A 14,100-nucleotide genomic window follows, 5' to 3' on the forward strand; every position below is an offset into this window, starting at 1 on the left:
GATTAAAAACCTGTGCCATCACTCCTGGGTTTTTGTTCTTTCTTTCTTTCTTTCTTTCTTTAATGATTTCTTAACGTTAAGATAGTCAAATGTAGCCCAGATTCAGGCCAGGCTAGCCTCAAATTCTTTACATAGCTGAGTATGACCCTAAACTTCTGACCCTACTAAGGGTTGGAACTACAGGCATGAAACAGTCTGCCAGGCTTATGCAATCCTGGAGATTGGACTCAGGGTGCACCATGCACACTAGGCAAGAACTCTACCAACCTGAACCACATCCCCAATCCTTCAAAGAATATTTTTTTCTTTCTTTCTTTCTTTCTTCTTTCTTTCTTTCTATCTTTCTCTCTTTCTTTCTATCTTTCTCTCTTTCTTTCTGAGACAGGGTTTCTCTGTGTACCCTGCCTGTCCTGGAACTTGCTCTGTACACCAGACTAGAGTCAAATTCAGAGCTCTGCATGCCTCTACCTCCTGAGCACTGGGACTAAAGGCATGTGCCATCGCCACCATCATCGAACAGGCATTTCTTGAATGCTCACAATGGCAGGAGCCATCCAGATGTGAATGCTCCTTGGGCATCCATCTAGCTCCACAGAGAAATTGGCGCCCATTCCCAACTTCTAAGCCAAACTAAAACTGGAGCCTTTGAAGTAGCAGAGGAATAGCTGTCACTTTCCTGCAGAATCCCTCTGAGAAGCACATGAGATCCCTCTGAGAAGATCCCTCACTTTCAAGAACATGACTCAGGAGGGGCTGCTGTCTCTTCTCCACCCAGGCACGGAGGTCAGATTCCCAGCTGCCACATTCTGATCAGTACTTGTGTCAAACAAGAATCAGTTCCATCTGCCACAGCCTAGGGAGTGGACGTCACCTGGCATTCTGGCTTTAAGGAGGAGCGTGGGAGAGGGAGAACGGCTTTGTATCAAGTATCCCTCTATATCTTTAAATGAGGACGGTCTGGAAATTCTCCTGACCGTCTTGACTCTTTCCTTGAAGGTACCAGAGTGGCCCAGTACCCTAAGGGCTATGGGGCAGGGCATGGCCAGGCAGGCAAGTTAAGAACTTCCTCTGAGCCTGGGAGAGTTGACCCTGTGTTCCAGTCTCTGCGTTCGTGCAGCAACTCCCAAGGAGTCTATTTTTCAGCCAACAGAAACATGGTGTCCAGTAAGTACCATATACATCTGAGGATGGCTGAAACAGTCTGCGGGTGGTGGGTGGGGGTCAAGACTTCAATACTTAATTCCTTTTTGATCAAAGCCAAATGCTGTTTCAAAACATTCCAGTCTTTTCTAAGGGGAATGATAACCTCAGAGAAAATTGTTCTGGAGAAAAGCCAAGGCATGGAGACATGCCTCTCTGCTTTAGAATAGTCTTCCAGAAAAAGTCCCACCAGCCCCTCCCCCAGCCCATGATCTGGAACACCAGCTGCAAGAGCAGCAGCAAAGACTCAGAGACCCACTGTAGCTGACGCAAGTCGGGCAGCTGAGAAAACTATGCCCCCGCCCCAGCTCCATCTCCCAGCTGTGTAACTTGACGTACCGGTTACTTCTCTAAGCCTCTCAGCTTTCTCTAACTTCCTCAGTTGGAAGGCAGATCCAACTGCATCAACTTCGTGGGATTAGGCAGGAGACTTCAGGAGAGAATGCTTAGCCCAGTCCCTGCCACAGATTTAAGTGACCAGTAAGAAGTGCTTTGCTCCAGAGGAAGCTAGTAACTAAGGAGTCCCTAAAAGTCCCATGTGAGCCATTACGCATGCACTTATCCATCTCCTAAGTGTTTATGGATACCTTTCAAAGCTAACTACCCACGCAACATCTTGAGGGTAGAAGGTGTATAGGGCAGAGCGACGGTCCTCCAGGCCAAAGGAGACATCCCGAGCTCTCGAAGGGCAGTCCCCAGCCTCACACCTTGGAGCGGCTGAACGTCAGTGGCACCCTTCCTTGAGACCAGTGGCTGCAGGCCACCCTGGGGCGGGCAGTTGGCACCGGGGCTGATATTCACCCCCGCCAAGGACTCAGCTTTTGTCCGTGAGGAATAAATTTGCACGTCTGGGGCCCGGAGCTCGAGTGGCCTCGCGCTGGCCTTCCGAGAGACGTGCGGCCTGCTAAGGAGAAGCCAGGGCCGTGGGGACTTGGGGCGGACATAAGAGCCGGTCGATGGGTGGGCGGTGGAGACCTCGCTCCAGGTCGCGGCTGCTCCGCAAAGCCAGGCCTCCCCTGTTCGCAGCGGCGGCGCGATCGTCCCTGTCCTAGCGGCCCAGCCCATGGCACCAGGCAGCAGTCGTCCGAAACTCACCTGCCGTCGCAACCGCGCCGCCTGTCAGTCAAGCGCGCCCACCGCGACGCCGCGCAGAGTCTTGTGGCTCTGCCTGCCGTGCCCCGCCTCTTAGCGGTCAGACGTCCAATCGGGAGAGCCTATGCCAAGAATGGGGGCGGGGTTCATGGCACTGCCTCCTAGGGGGCGGATCCGTGCGTGCTGGGGGCGTGGCCGTGCGAGTGTTGAATGCCCGTGCATGCCGGGAGTAGGGGGAGTGGCCGTGCTGCGGGGGCGTGGCCGTGTGGTTCGAAGGTTGTCACGCCGGTGGTGAGCGTGGTCGCATCGCTGGGGCGTGGCCGAGGGTGTGGCCACGCGGCCGTACCTGACTTTGCTTTTCGGCGTCGGGAGCTGGTGGCTGTGCGGCTTGGGCACCGCCTAGTAAGCCGGAGGCGGGTCTGCGTCCAGCTGGCGCTCTGACGACATTTCTGCGCGCCGGAAGAGAAGAAGCTTCCCTGTACTACGCGGCTGGTAACGCTGCTCCGAAGATCTGGCGCCGCTATGCGAATCACCGGGAAGACATTCCGCCGTAGGCGGGCTGATTCGGAGTCGGAGGAAGATGAGCAGGAATCAGAGGAGGTTCGGTACGTGTGTGGCAGGCCTCGGAAGAGGGAGACAGTCTTGGGACTGGATGCCAGCCGCCACCGCGCTGACACCATTGACCGGGAGGCAGGGTTTTTGCCTTTCAGAGACTTCTGGGGATAAGGCCACTTTTCCTCGACCGCGAAGCTGGGAGAGGTGCTCCGGGTTCGCATAGGTCTGGGTGCCCGTGACCATGCTAGGGACTCGGCTGAGGGACACGGATGTCCTCGTAGCTGAGTTAGGCTTTGAGTTCCTCAGAGGATCTCTCAGCCTGTGCATTACCCTTTTCATTCATTTCTCCCCAGGTTGAAACTTGAAGAAACCCGAGAGGTGCAGAACTTAAGGAAGAGACCAAACGGGGTGAGGTGGGTACCACGAGGGTGGGGGCGGCGCCATTGATGACACAGACACTTTCCAGCTAGGGTCTCAGTTACAAATCTCTCCTTCGGCATAGTTCTTTCTCTAAACATATACCTTCCACTGATCAAAGAGGGGACCAACGTTCTTTACAAATGTTTTATCGCCACATGTCCTGAGCCTGGTGGTCTCAGAGTCTGCTCCAGGTCACTGACTAGAGTTTTTAATTGCACCGATGAATCGTGACTGACAGTGTGTTGACAGCTAAGAGTTTGGAAAACTTAGAGTATATATTCAAGGAATAAACAATAGGTTGTTGGTGCATGGCTCTGATCCTGTATAGCGAGACCCTATATTTAATAACCTGATGGGCTAAAGAGATGGCCCAGCTGTTAAAAGGACTGCTCTTCCAGGGGTTCAGCAACCACATGGTGGCTCCCAACCTTCTATAATGGAATCGTATGACCTCTTCTAGCATGCAGGCACACATGCAGACAGAACACTCATGCCAAAAACAAACAAAATAAAAACCTTAGGTAGATAGACAACATTCATAATCTTTCCATGAAGTGGTAACCATTGTTAGCATCTAATGTTGTTTCCCATCTGCTTCTTTTTAGTTTTTGAAGATTTTAATCACTTTTATATCTTCTGATTTTTAAAAATTCAACTCATTATGATATTGAGCTTCTGCCCATATTGTGTGTTCCAGAAAATCTGTGTTTGTTTGTTTGTTTGTTTGTTTTTCAAGACAAGGTTTTTCTGTAGCTTTGGAGCCTGTCCTGGAACTAGCTCTTGTAGTCCAGGCTGGCCTCGAACTCACCTGCCTCCGCCTCCCGAGTGCTGGGATTAAAGGCTTGCTGCCATTACCACCCACCTACAGAAACTCTTTGTAGAAGGCTGCATAACACTGCACCCAGTGTACTATAATTTGTTAATGGATTGCCTAGGTGGGTGTGGTGACTCATACCTGTAATTCCAGCCTTGAGTGACTGAAATAGTGGGAGGACCATGAGGTTAATGCCAGGCCAGGCTATAGAGTGAAACCTTGTCTCCACAACAACAAAGCCAGTCCTAGTGGCACAAGCCTATAATCCTAGCTACTTGGGAGGCTGAAGTGGGACAATCACAAATTTAAGGCCTGCTTGGGCAACTTAATGAGACCATATCTCAAAAGTCAAATAACAAAAGTGTTGGGGCTAGCTCACTGATAGTGTGCTTTCCAGGTCATTTTGTGAATCTTCACCATCAGCTACAGCTGCCGTGCATATTCTCTGGCATTTGTCTTCTCTTCCAGTTTCCTTGACCGGCAGACTTTTATACTGGGATTTCCAGACCAAAGGCTGTCAGATGACTGTGCGGGAACGTGCACTAGCTGCTTCACTTGCTCTCCCCTCCCACTCCCAGTGCTGAGCACTGTGTCCTTCCAGTAGTGCTCCAGCCTGCCAACCTGACTGCCCCAGTTTGCCTCCTATTGCTGTGACCATGACCAAAAACAACTTGCAGTGGAAAGGGCTTCTTTGGTGCCCAATGTTTTGATCACCTTTAGTTACTGGGGGAAGTCGTGGCCGGAACCTGGAGACCATGGAGGAGCACTACTTCCTGGCTTGCTTCCCAGGTTGACATTCGGCTGCTGATACAGCACAGGACCACATACCCGGGAAGGGAGATCTGTACACAGTGGCCCTCCCACATCAGTCAACAGGAAAGTGTTCCACGGGCTTGTCTGCAGGCCAGCATGATGGAGGCATTTTCTCAATTGAATTTTCCTCTTCACAGATGACTCTAGCTTATGTCAGTTGACAAAAGAAACTAGCCAGCACATTGATTTCCTTCTTGTCTCTGTGTCATTTCTCTTTGCTTGTTTTGTTTTCTTTTGCTCAGTGCTGCCGCCCTTCTGGTGGGAGAGAAGGTTCAAGAGGAGACGACTCTAGTGGTGAGTGTGGCCTCCTCTCTTCTGTGTCTCTTCCTAAGGTATAACCATGGTGCCAGGGAGATGGCTCAGCGACACTATCTGCTGTGCAAGCACAAGGGTCCAGCTTTGGATCCCTGGCACCTCCATGGAAAGCTGAGAGTGGTGGCACATCCATAAATCCAAGCACTGGAGAGGCAGAGACTGGGGGATGGCTCTGTGGGGAAAGTGTTGATGTTCTTGCTGCTTAAGTATGGGGACCTGAGTCAGGCCCCTAGTATTCGTACCAAAGGTGTATATGATGGCATAAGTCTATAATCCTAGCAGGGGTGGAGTGGAGACAGTTGGAGCTCTAGAGCTGACTGGCCAGCCAGTCTACCCAAATCAGTAATATTAATACCTGTCTGAGGTATTTAAGGTGGAAAGAGGTTGAGGCAGATGCCTAATTTGGGCTCTTGCCTCTACAACCACACATTCATACACACAAACATGTATATACACTGTCCACATACAAAACTAACACACATGGTCACATACACATACAAAGTAAGAAAAGCTGGTGGTGGTGGCACATACCTTTAATCTTAACATTCAGATCTCTGAGTTCAAGGCCAGCCTGGTCTACAGAGTAAATTCCAGAACAGGCTACAAAGCTAAGGAGAATTTTTTTTTATTTGTTGAAAGTCAAAAAGAAAAAAAAAATAAGATGGAGAGTGATTAAGAACATACAACATTGACCTCTGACCTTCTCAGGTATGCACACATGTGTACATGTACCTGCATACTCACAGATGATCACACTAACTCAGCTGCCGCAATTCTAGATGCTTCCTCTAAGTGGTGTGCTTTCTGCAGGACGACCCTTTCCAAATGACGACAGGTGGCATGGTGGACATGAAGAAGCTGAAGGAGAGGGGCAAAGATAAGTAAGTGGAGGGAACTGGGTGCGAACACACTGTCGCCTTCCTGAGCAGGCAGGGAGGGCAAGGCTGCTGGGACGCCCTGCACAGAGGTTGCAGCCTCTGTGCTGTGCCTGGGGTACACTAATTAGAAACAGCTCCAGTGGAGGGCTTAGAGCCAAGAGAGAAGAATCCTTTTGCAAAGGGGCCTTGTTTATTATTTCAACTTGGGGACGCTTTGTATGTAACCTAGTTACAAAAATTGCCCAAGTCCAGCGTTCTGAGCTATAGGACTGAGGTATGAAGTAGATGAAAAGTGAAGAGACTGACCACAGGTTGTCTTCCAAACAGATGGCCCAGAATAGCTCAAGCTGTTCTTACTTATACAAGCTCTAATGCATTCAAGCATGAGCAGTTTTAATATATTTCTGTTTAATCATTTCCCAAGAATCATTAACATTTACCCATTTTAGTTTCCTTTCCTCTTCCCCACTCCTTTGACATCACTGACCTGTACCCCTTATCATTAATTTCTATATTGCAAGCCAAATGACCATATCTAGCCAGGCACATCTTATTCATATTGTGCCCTAGCTGGCAGCAAACATGCTGTTACAAAAAAGATTCAAGCCCTATGATTAATCCTTAACATTGTAATACTTTTATATTTTTGTAATCAGCTGAGTGTATGATGTCATACCTAGGATATTATTTTCAAGTGTAAGTCAATTTCTAAATAATCTGCATATCACTTTTATGTGGATAACAATTGTAATGCTATTCTTTATAAATTCTCAAAATGCTAATTAGCTAACTCTTTAACTGTTGGGACCAAGTTTATATTCTTTCTGACAGTTTCTATGACTACTTTTACTTCCAAGGGAACTGGGAGTTTTAACTGAAAAATTATTTAACTGTTCATGTACTGGCCCCAGAGAGATGCCTGACCTTTCGTATCCTTTCTTTTTTCCTTATATGTTCCTATAAGTTTTTAATATCATCTTTTAAGAAACTGTCTCCCAGGTTCTTAAGTTCTTTGGAACATTGTTATCTCTTTTTTAGGATAGGTAAGTAAACAAGAATCATTAACCTTAGTGAGTTCCTCCTGCTTACTCAGAATGACTGCCAAGGCGGCAGGGGCAACAGGAGGAACTCGTTTCTGTGAATGACTGTAGAGAGGCTTAATTTCCTTGTAGAGACTTTTGGAAAAATTACCAGCTTTTGTTCCCAGAAAACTCAGCTACAGTCACACAACTGACAAAGCAAAACTAAGAGTCGCCATAGAATAAGCCTTGGGAGGGTGAGAGAGGCCTGCAGCCCATGAGCTCCCTGGGACAGCACAGGGGTCTGCAGCATCTCCCACAGGTCCCTCCAGAGGGCCATGCTATAAGGAAATCCATCTGCAAAACACGTATGCACCATTCCCAGGGGTGACAGCATGGCTCCCACCAGAAAAATGATTCACGGAAAAGCCCAGAACTCAGTAAATGGAAGCAGAAGGATCGGGAGTTCAAGGCCATCCTGGGCTGGATGAGACCCTCTCTGAAAAAAAAAGAAAAAAGTAAATGTGTTTCAGGACCTAGGGAGATGGCATAGTGAGTAAAGTGGAGGCCTGAGTTGAGATCCCTGTGACATGTAAAACCCAAGTTTGGCAGCATGTGTCTGTAACCCCTGCATTAGAGAGTGCAGGCAGTGAATCCTGGGGACTTGGTGGCCAACCTGTCTGGCCAAAATAATGAGTGCTGGCCTAGCAAGAGCCCATCTCAAAAGACAAAAGGGGGCATCCTGACAGAACCTCTGACCTCCACATGTGCACGCAGGGTCACACATACATACACGGGAACTACCTATTATAAAAGTTTTCAGAAGAAAGCGTGCACTCATTGCCCAAAGTCTAAACGCTGCTGCCACCTGTTTGTTTGCATATGTGTCTAAGGTTTTTTTTTCCTCGTTATATACCATGCCATGTCGTATGTGTTCCTGTGTTTTATGTTGTATTTGAGTTATCTGGTATAACTTGACCTCAATGAATGTGATCTTCTCCCTGCTCTCAGGGTCAGTGAAGAGGAGGACCTGCACCTGGGGACATCCTTCTCTGCAGAGACTAACCGGAGGGATGAGGATGCAGACATGTAGGTATCAGTGTGTCTCCATGTCTGTAAGCACTGGGGTTGGGCCCCAGCCAGATGCTCAGAATGTCTAGTCCCAGATTTTCTTAGCTATGCTCTCCCAACTTCTCAGGCTTAGATCTTTGCAAGCCTCTTAAAAGTCCTTTTAAAGCCAGTGGGTGGTGGTGCACACACTAATTCCAGCATGCGGGAGGAAGTGGTAGGTGGATCTTTGTGAGTTCAAGGCCAGCATGGTCTAGTGAGCGAGTTCCAGGACAGGGTCCAAAGCTACACAGAGAAACCCAGTAAAAAAAAAACGGGGGGGGGGGGTTGCATTTATATTTCCATCTCTCTCCTCCTCCTATTCTCCTTCCTTCCTTCTCTTATGGGACAGATGATAGCTACAGTACATCCTCAGCCCTTGGATTTTTTTATTGGTGGTATTTCCTCAAAGCACACAAGGACTGTCATGGACTTGACACTTCTTTTCCACCAAGGCCTTGGAAACGGTTGCAGAGTCTAACTCCCTTGAGCCTACCCACGCAGGAATTCCCTCTTTTCCTTTATCTTGATAAATCCGAGTTAACTCTGCGGGGGGTGGGGGAGCAGAAACTTAATGCCACCTTCTGTCTTAAAAGAGCCTTGGATGTGGTCACATCCGGAGAGTGTTGTAGTCTCCAGTACACCTTGATGGTTTGAGTTGGAATTTTCAACACCCGAATGAACTCAAACCAAGTATGGCGGCACACGCCTATAATTCTAACACCAAGGAGGCTGAGACAGGAGGATCTCAAATTTGAGACCATCTAGGTCACACAGTTTAAAACTATGTCAAAAAGAACCTCCAGGTATTTTTATTTTTCTTAATTTCTCCATGAACTGATAATTTCTTTATTGGAGACAGGCATGTTGACACTGGAATTTAATCCCAACACTTGAGAAATGGAGGCAGGCAGGTCTCTAAATTCAAGGCCAGCCTGGCCTACATAAAGAGTTCGAGGTTAGCCAGGGCTTCATACTGAGAACCTGTCTTCAAAAACATTTTCTCCATATTGATAGGTGAGATGGGTCAACGGGTAAAGTCGTCTGCCACCAGCCTTATGGCTGTGTTCAGTCTCCAGGGTCCACAGGGTGGGAGGAGAGACTCAACTCCCACACGTTGTCCTCTGACCTCCACATGTGTTCTGGTACACATGCTCTCACACATACATAGACACATAAAATAGAATGTAAAAAGTTCTTCTTTAAAAAATGCAAATTAGCAGATGCCTGTTGTGGCCTTTCTGGCCCCCTGAGCCTGTGGTTCTCTCTCAGGATGAAGTACATTGAGACAGAGCTGAAGAAGAGGAAGGGGATTGTGGAGCAAGAGGAACAGAAGGCCAAGCCCAAGAATGCTGAGGACTGCCTCTATGAACTGCCAGAGAACATCCGCGTCTCATCTGCCAAGAAGACTGAGGAGATGCTGTCCAACCAGATGCTGAGCGGCATCCCCGAGGTGGACCTGGGTATAGAGTACGTCTCCCAACCCTGCCCGTGCCCCTGCCCAACTCCCAGTGAGCAGTTACACAGACCAGCCACACAGCACATGCCTAGCTTTCCTAGGAGTTACGGGCAGCTGGGAAGTTAGTACAGGACTTGTCATCATAAGCATGAGGACTTTGATATGATCCCCAGAACCCATGCCAGAAAAGCCAGGTATAGCGGGGCACACTGGGCAGGTGGAGATCGGCGGGTCATTGCCCAGGCAACCTCGCCTACTTGTGAACTCCAGGTCAGTGAGAGGCCCTGTTTCCAATGAGGTGTGTGGCTCCTAATGGACTGTATCTGAGTTGTCCTCTGGCCTTTCCATGCACGCTCATATGCATGTACACATGTGCTCACTAAAGTTATGAAGATCCTTCTCAAACTCCTTGGAGACCTACAGACAAGTTGTCTCTGGAGTTTTCTTACATCTGGTCCCAGTGGCTGAAGGGACTGAAGGGCCCCTGACCTCTGGAAGCAAAAGTGTCTCCTCAGCCACTCCTTTCTGTTCATTTCCATCAAGGGCTGTGTAAAAGGCTGGTCCACACCTGCTCTGTGAGCCTTCACCTGCGGAGAAACAAATACTATGGTCAGCAGCTTCATTGCTTAGAGTGAAGTGTTAGGAGGCTGTGGGCTCTGGTCTCTCTGGCCTGGCAAGCGTTGAACTTTAAGGAGCCCATTTCAGTTTTGTGGGACATGAATTCTAATGTGTGGTGTGTGTGCATGTGCATTCCTGGGGATTTGAACTAGAACCTCCCAGTGCTAGGTAAGTGCTCTGCCACTGAGCTGCATGCCCCACTTCCAGTCTCCAAGGTTTTCTCCTTATCCAAGAGAGAACACATCTGTTCTGCCATGGCCCTGAGTTTTCCATACCAATGTGACCACAGGGTCAGGCCAGGAAGGGTGGCACACACTGGTATCTGAACCCTGGGGAGGCTGAGACAAGAGGGGTTGGATCTTGAGTTCCAGTGCAACTGGGGCTTTGTAGGAACCTTGTCTTAAAAACAAAAAGGAGCCATGTTACACACACCTTTAATAATACCAGCACTCGAGGGACAGAAGCAGGTGAATCTCTGTGAGTTTAAGGCCAGCCTGGTCAACAGAGCGAGGTCTAGGGCTACACAGGGAACCTGTCTCGAAAAACTCAAAAAGGAAAGAAGGAAAGGCCTGAAGCAGCCTGGTACACTGTAGAGCTCTGTGCTCTGGGAGAGATGCTTCTCCTTGTGCAGTAGGAGTGACCAGCCTCATCAGTCAGTTCCAAAGGTGTAATGACCTCATATGAGGTATGGCTTTTTCTCTGTCCATAGTGCTAAAATAAAAAATATCATTTCCACGGAGGACGCCAAGGCCCGACTACTGGCTGAGCAGCAGAACAAGAAGAAGGATAGTGAGACTTCGTTCGTGCCCACCAACATGGCCGTGAACTATGTCCAGCACAATCGCTGTGAGTGCCCTGCCTGCCCCCACACCCCATGAGTCTGCTAAGAGCGCTACCGCCACCTCATAGTCCCTTGTTCTTTCTCTGTTCAGTTTATCACGAGGAGCTCAATGCACCCATTCGAAGAAACAAAGAAGAGCCCAAAGCCCGGCCCTTGCGAGTGGGTGACACCGAGAAGCCAGAGCCTGAACGTGAGTACGCCCTGGGTGGCACTGAAGTGGCCTGTGACGACAGAGTCGTGCAGGCAGGGCAGTGCTCAAGCCCTGCCAAGGACCACGGCCACGTACCTTCCCTTTCCAAGCTGTGGTTCCTCCTTGGTGAAATGAAGAGGGGGTAGAGGCAGCCCATTGCTTGCTCTGGGGACCCCAAACTGTGAAGCTAGGAGAGACTGAGTTTGAAAGTTTCAGTAAGGGAAAAGCAGAAATAGCAGTAAATAAGAGGCATGTAGCAAGGGTCACCGGGCTCTGCTGGCCTCGGTGCTGGGGCTGCTGTCATGGTTGACTCCAACCAGGTCCTCACCTTGGAACAGTAGTCTCTGCTGCTTCCGCCATGACAGGCAGCCTTTGTTCTCCTCAGGGTCCCCTCCCAGCCGCAAGCGTCCTGCTAATGAGAAGGCCACAGATGACTACCACTACGAGAAGTTCAAGAAGATGAACAGGCGCTACTGAGGCTGCGGCGGTAGGGAGTGGACAGCACATGCACACAGTGAGAAGTTCAAGAAGATGAGCTGGGATGGAGGGGCGGATAGCACACATGCACACACACTCGCACTTGTCCCAGTGCAAACAGTGCCCTGCATAGAACCCGCTTGCTAGTTATTGGGGTTCCCATCCGATGGCACTTCTGCTTACCTGCTGAATTTCTGTTCTGGCTTTGGGTTGAAGACTGCGCCTTCCCGTATATCCCAGGCTGACTTTGAACTCCCTCTTCCTCCCTCCTGGGGTTTTAGAGGCCCCACCACACCTGGCTGGCATTTTCAAACATTAGCTTTGTAACTTTCAAAAGAAAACAATGTATCTATGTCTATGTTGTTTCTTACCTGGGACAAACTATTCTCAAGAGTGTTATTAAATTGTTTGTAAATATGTTGCCTTTCTCTTAATTTTGTCCTTGTCTCAGCTGTGTTCACTGTGGGTTTGTTTGTTTTGTTTAAGATTTATTTATGTATTTGGGTGTTGGTCTTCACATATGTCTGTGTGCATGTGTGTGCATCTAGCGCCTCTGGAAGTCAGAGGAGGGTGTTAGCTATCTTGGAATTGTAGTTATCCATGCTTGAGAGCCACCATATCCAAGCTAAGCATCTAACCCAGGCTGGATTCTTAACTTTGTGTTCTTAAATACTGAGCCATTTTCCCCAGTCTATTTCTCCAGTGTTTTGAGGTTATATAAACAGCCATGGTTTCCTTCACTACTTGAAATGAGGTTGAAAAATACATCTGTCTTTGCTGGGTGTGGTGGCACATTCTTTTAATCCCAGCACTCAGGAGGCAGAGGCAAGGGGATCTCCATGAATTGGAAATCTGCCTAGTCTACATAGTGAGTTTCAGGACAACCAGGAGAGACCATATCTCAGGAAAGAGAGAGGGAGAGAAGAGAAGAAAAAGAAAAGAAAACTACATCTGACCTGATTTAGAGTGTCCAGTTCCCAGCAGAAAGATGGAGGATGACTCAGATACGCTGGCATTCCCTGACTCTTACAGAGCCACAAAGTTCTTTTGATTAAGAAGAAAAAGCAGGGTCAGGCAGATCTCTAAATTCCGGGCCAGCCTTATCTATAGAGTGGGTGCCAGGGCTACACGGAGAAACCCTGTTTTGTAAAACAAAAAAACAAACCCCAAAAAAAAAAAGAAAGAAAGAAAGAAAAAAGGAAAGCATGTAATGGCAATGTAATGGCATAAGCCTTTTAACCTCAGCACTCAGGAAGCAGAGACAGATGATCTCTGAGTTGTGGACCATCTAGGCCTCATAATGAGATAGGCAAATAAAGGAACAAACATGAAAAGTTGCATGTCTTATCTTTTAGAACTTAGTCATTAAGTATAAACTAGACCCAACTTTCGTGTTTGCCATGTGTCTTCTGTTATGGGGTATCCACCGTAGAAGACTGCTCAGATGCAGATTTAAGCCAAAAGACAGTCTTTATCACCTGGCTGGTGATTACACTGGGTGTTTAGGATCCCAGTATAGCCCTGAGCCTTTCCCAGGGGGAGCTTTTAAGCACCAAAACCATGTCCCAGATTCACATATTTAAGTTAACAAGAATGAAGCAGAACTACAGAAGCCAAAAAGCAAGGTTGGTTTCCCAGAACTATGGACTTTGATCATAAGGTCTTACTTTTCATTTTGGCAGGTGAGGCTGTCTATGTGCTGAGTTTTATGGCCTGAATGGTACTTCTATCATGGAGTCAGTTGTGCTAAGGTCTGGGGGCCTGTTACACTTCCACCAACAGGCAGGATTTTCAGATCTCAGGAGTTGGGTATATGTCAGAGGAGCCTATGGAACCAGCTGGGACATCCAGTAACCAAAATAAAAAAGGGCCTGGAGGTGTGGTTCACTTGGCAGAGCATTTGCCTGTTAGTCCTAGGTCCGTCTCCTGTCACTGTGAGGACCTGACTTTGCAAACTCCATTTTAAAGCATTATACGACTTCATCTTAAGTCGTATAATGAGCTGGGGGGTGGGCGATCTCAGCTCCACAAATGTGTTGCGATAGCAGAAATTTGAACAGGTACTTGAAAAATGGCCAATTAGGGAGCAGGGCCATAAAATTTAACAAGGTCCAGATGTTCTTGGGAGGCATCCTGTCTTTGAAGACACCTTGTCAGTTATTAATGGCTCTTGGTTAGGTTTTTGTGCCCAAGAGCTGACCAATGGGATCAGAAACTACCTTATCTTCTGTACTCCTCACCCAATCCCCAAACGACAGGACTCAGACTCCCTGATTACACATTTCCCCTGTAAAAGTTCTCC

At 48.3% G+C, this 14,100-nt stretch overlaps 2 protein-coding genes across 4 annotated transcripts in view; one reads left to right on the forward strand and one right to left on the reverse strand.

Moving 5' to 3' along the window:
• The window catches only part of Usp20 (ubiquitin specific peptidase 20), a 31,555-nt gene extending 29,170 nt beyond the window's left edge, over window positions 1-2,385 (reverse strand). Inside the window, exon 1 of one of the 3 annotated variants that reach the window (XM_085681395.2) lies at window positions 2,296-2,385. The gene's annotated coding sequence lies outside the window, so the exon portion shown is untranslated. Of the gene's footprint in view, window positions 1-1,787; window positions 2,213-2,295 lie in introns of those variants that run through there. The other 2 variants (XM_085681392.2, XM_085681393.2) reach the window with 2 other exon arrangements.
• Window positions 2,386-2,726: 341 nt separating this feature from the next.
• On the forward strand, window positions 2,727-12,215 carry C21H9orf78 (chromosome 21 C9orf78 homolog). Its single transcript, XM_048432005.3, has 9 exons — window positions 2,727-2,897; window positions 3,201-3,260; window positions 5,137-5,188; window positions 6,020-6,090; window positions 8,118-8,195; window positions 9,486-9,683; window positions 11,000-11,136; window positions 11,223-11,321; window positions 11,707-12,215. The coding sequence occupies exons 1-9, from the start codon at window positions 2,815-2,817 to the stop codon at window positions 11,796-11,798; spliced, it is 870 nt and encodes a 289-aa protein (XP_048287962.1). The 5' UTR covers window positions 2,727-2,814; the 3' UTR covers window positions 11,799-12,215.
• The last annotated feature ends 1,885 nt before the right edge of the window (window positions 12,216-14,100 follow it).

The sequence above is a fragment of the Myodes glareolus genome, chromosome 21 (genome assembly GCF_982192425.1).
Source record: "Myodes glareolus chromosome 21, mMyoGla1.1, whole genome shotgun sequence".
In the NCBI taxonomy this organism is placed as follows: Eukaryota; Metazoa; Chordata; class Mammalia; order Rodentia; family Cricetidae; genus Myodes; species Myodes glareolus.

Bases quoted from the DNA above. Each gene is read 5' to 3' on its own strand.
- C21H9orf78 (XM_048432005.3), top strand. From the start codon at position 2,815: ATGCGAATCACCGGGAAGACATTCCGCCGTAGGCGGGCTGATTCGGAG. The intron at 6,091-8,117 runs GTAAGTGGAGGG...CCCTGCTCTCAG, and splicing joins AAGGAGAGGGGCAAAGATAA to GGTCAGTGAAGAGGAGGACC. The intron at 8,196-9,485 runs GTAGGTATCAGT...GTTCTCTCTCAG, and splicing joins AGGGATGAGGATGCAGACAT to GATGAAGTACATTGAGACAG.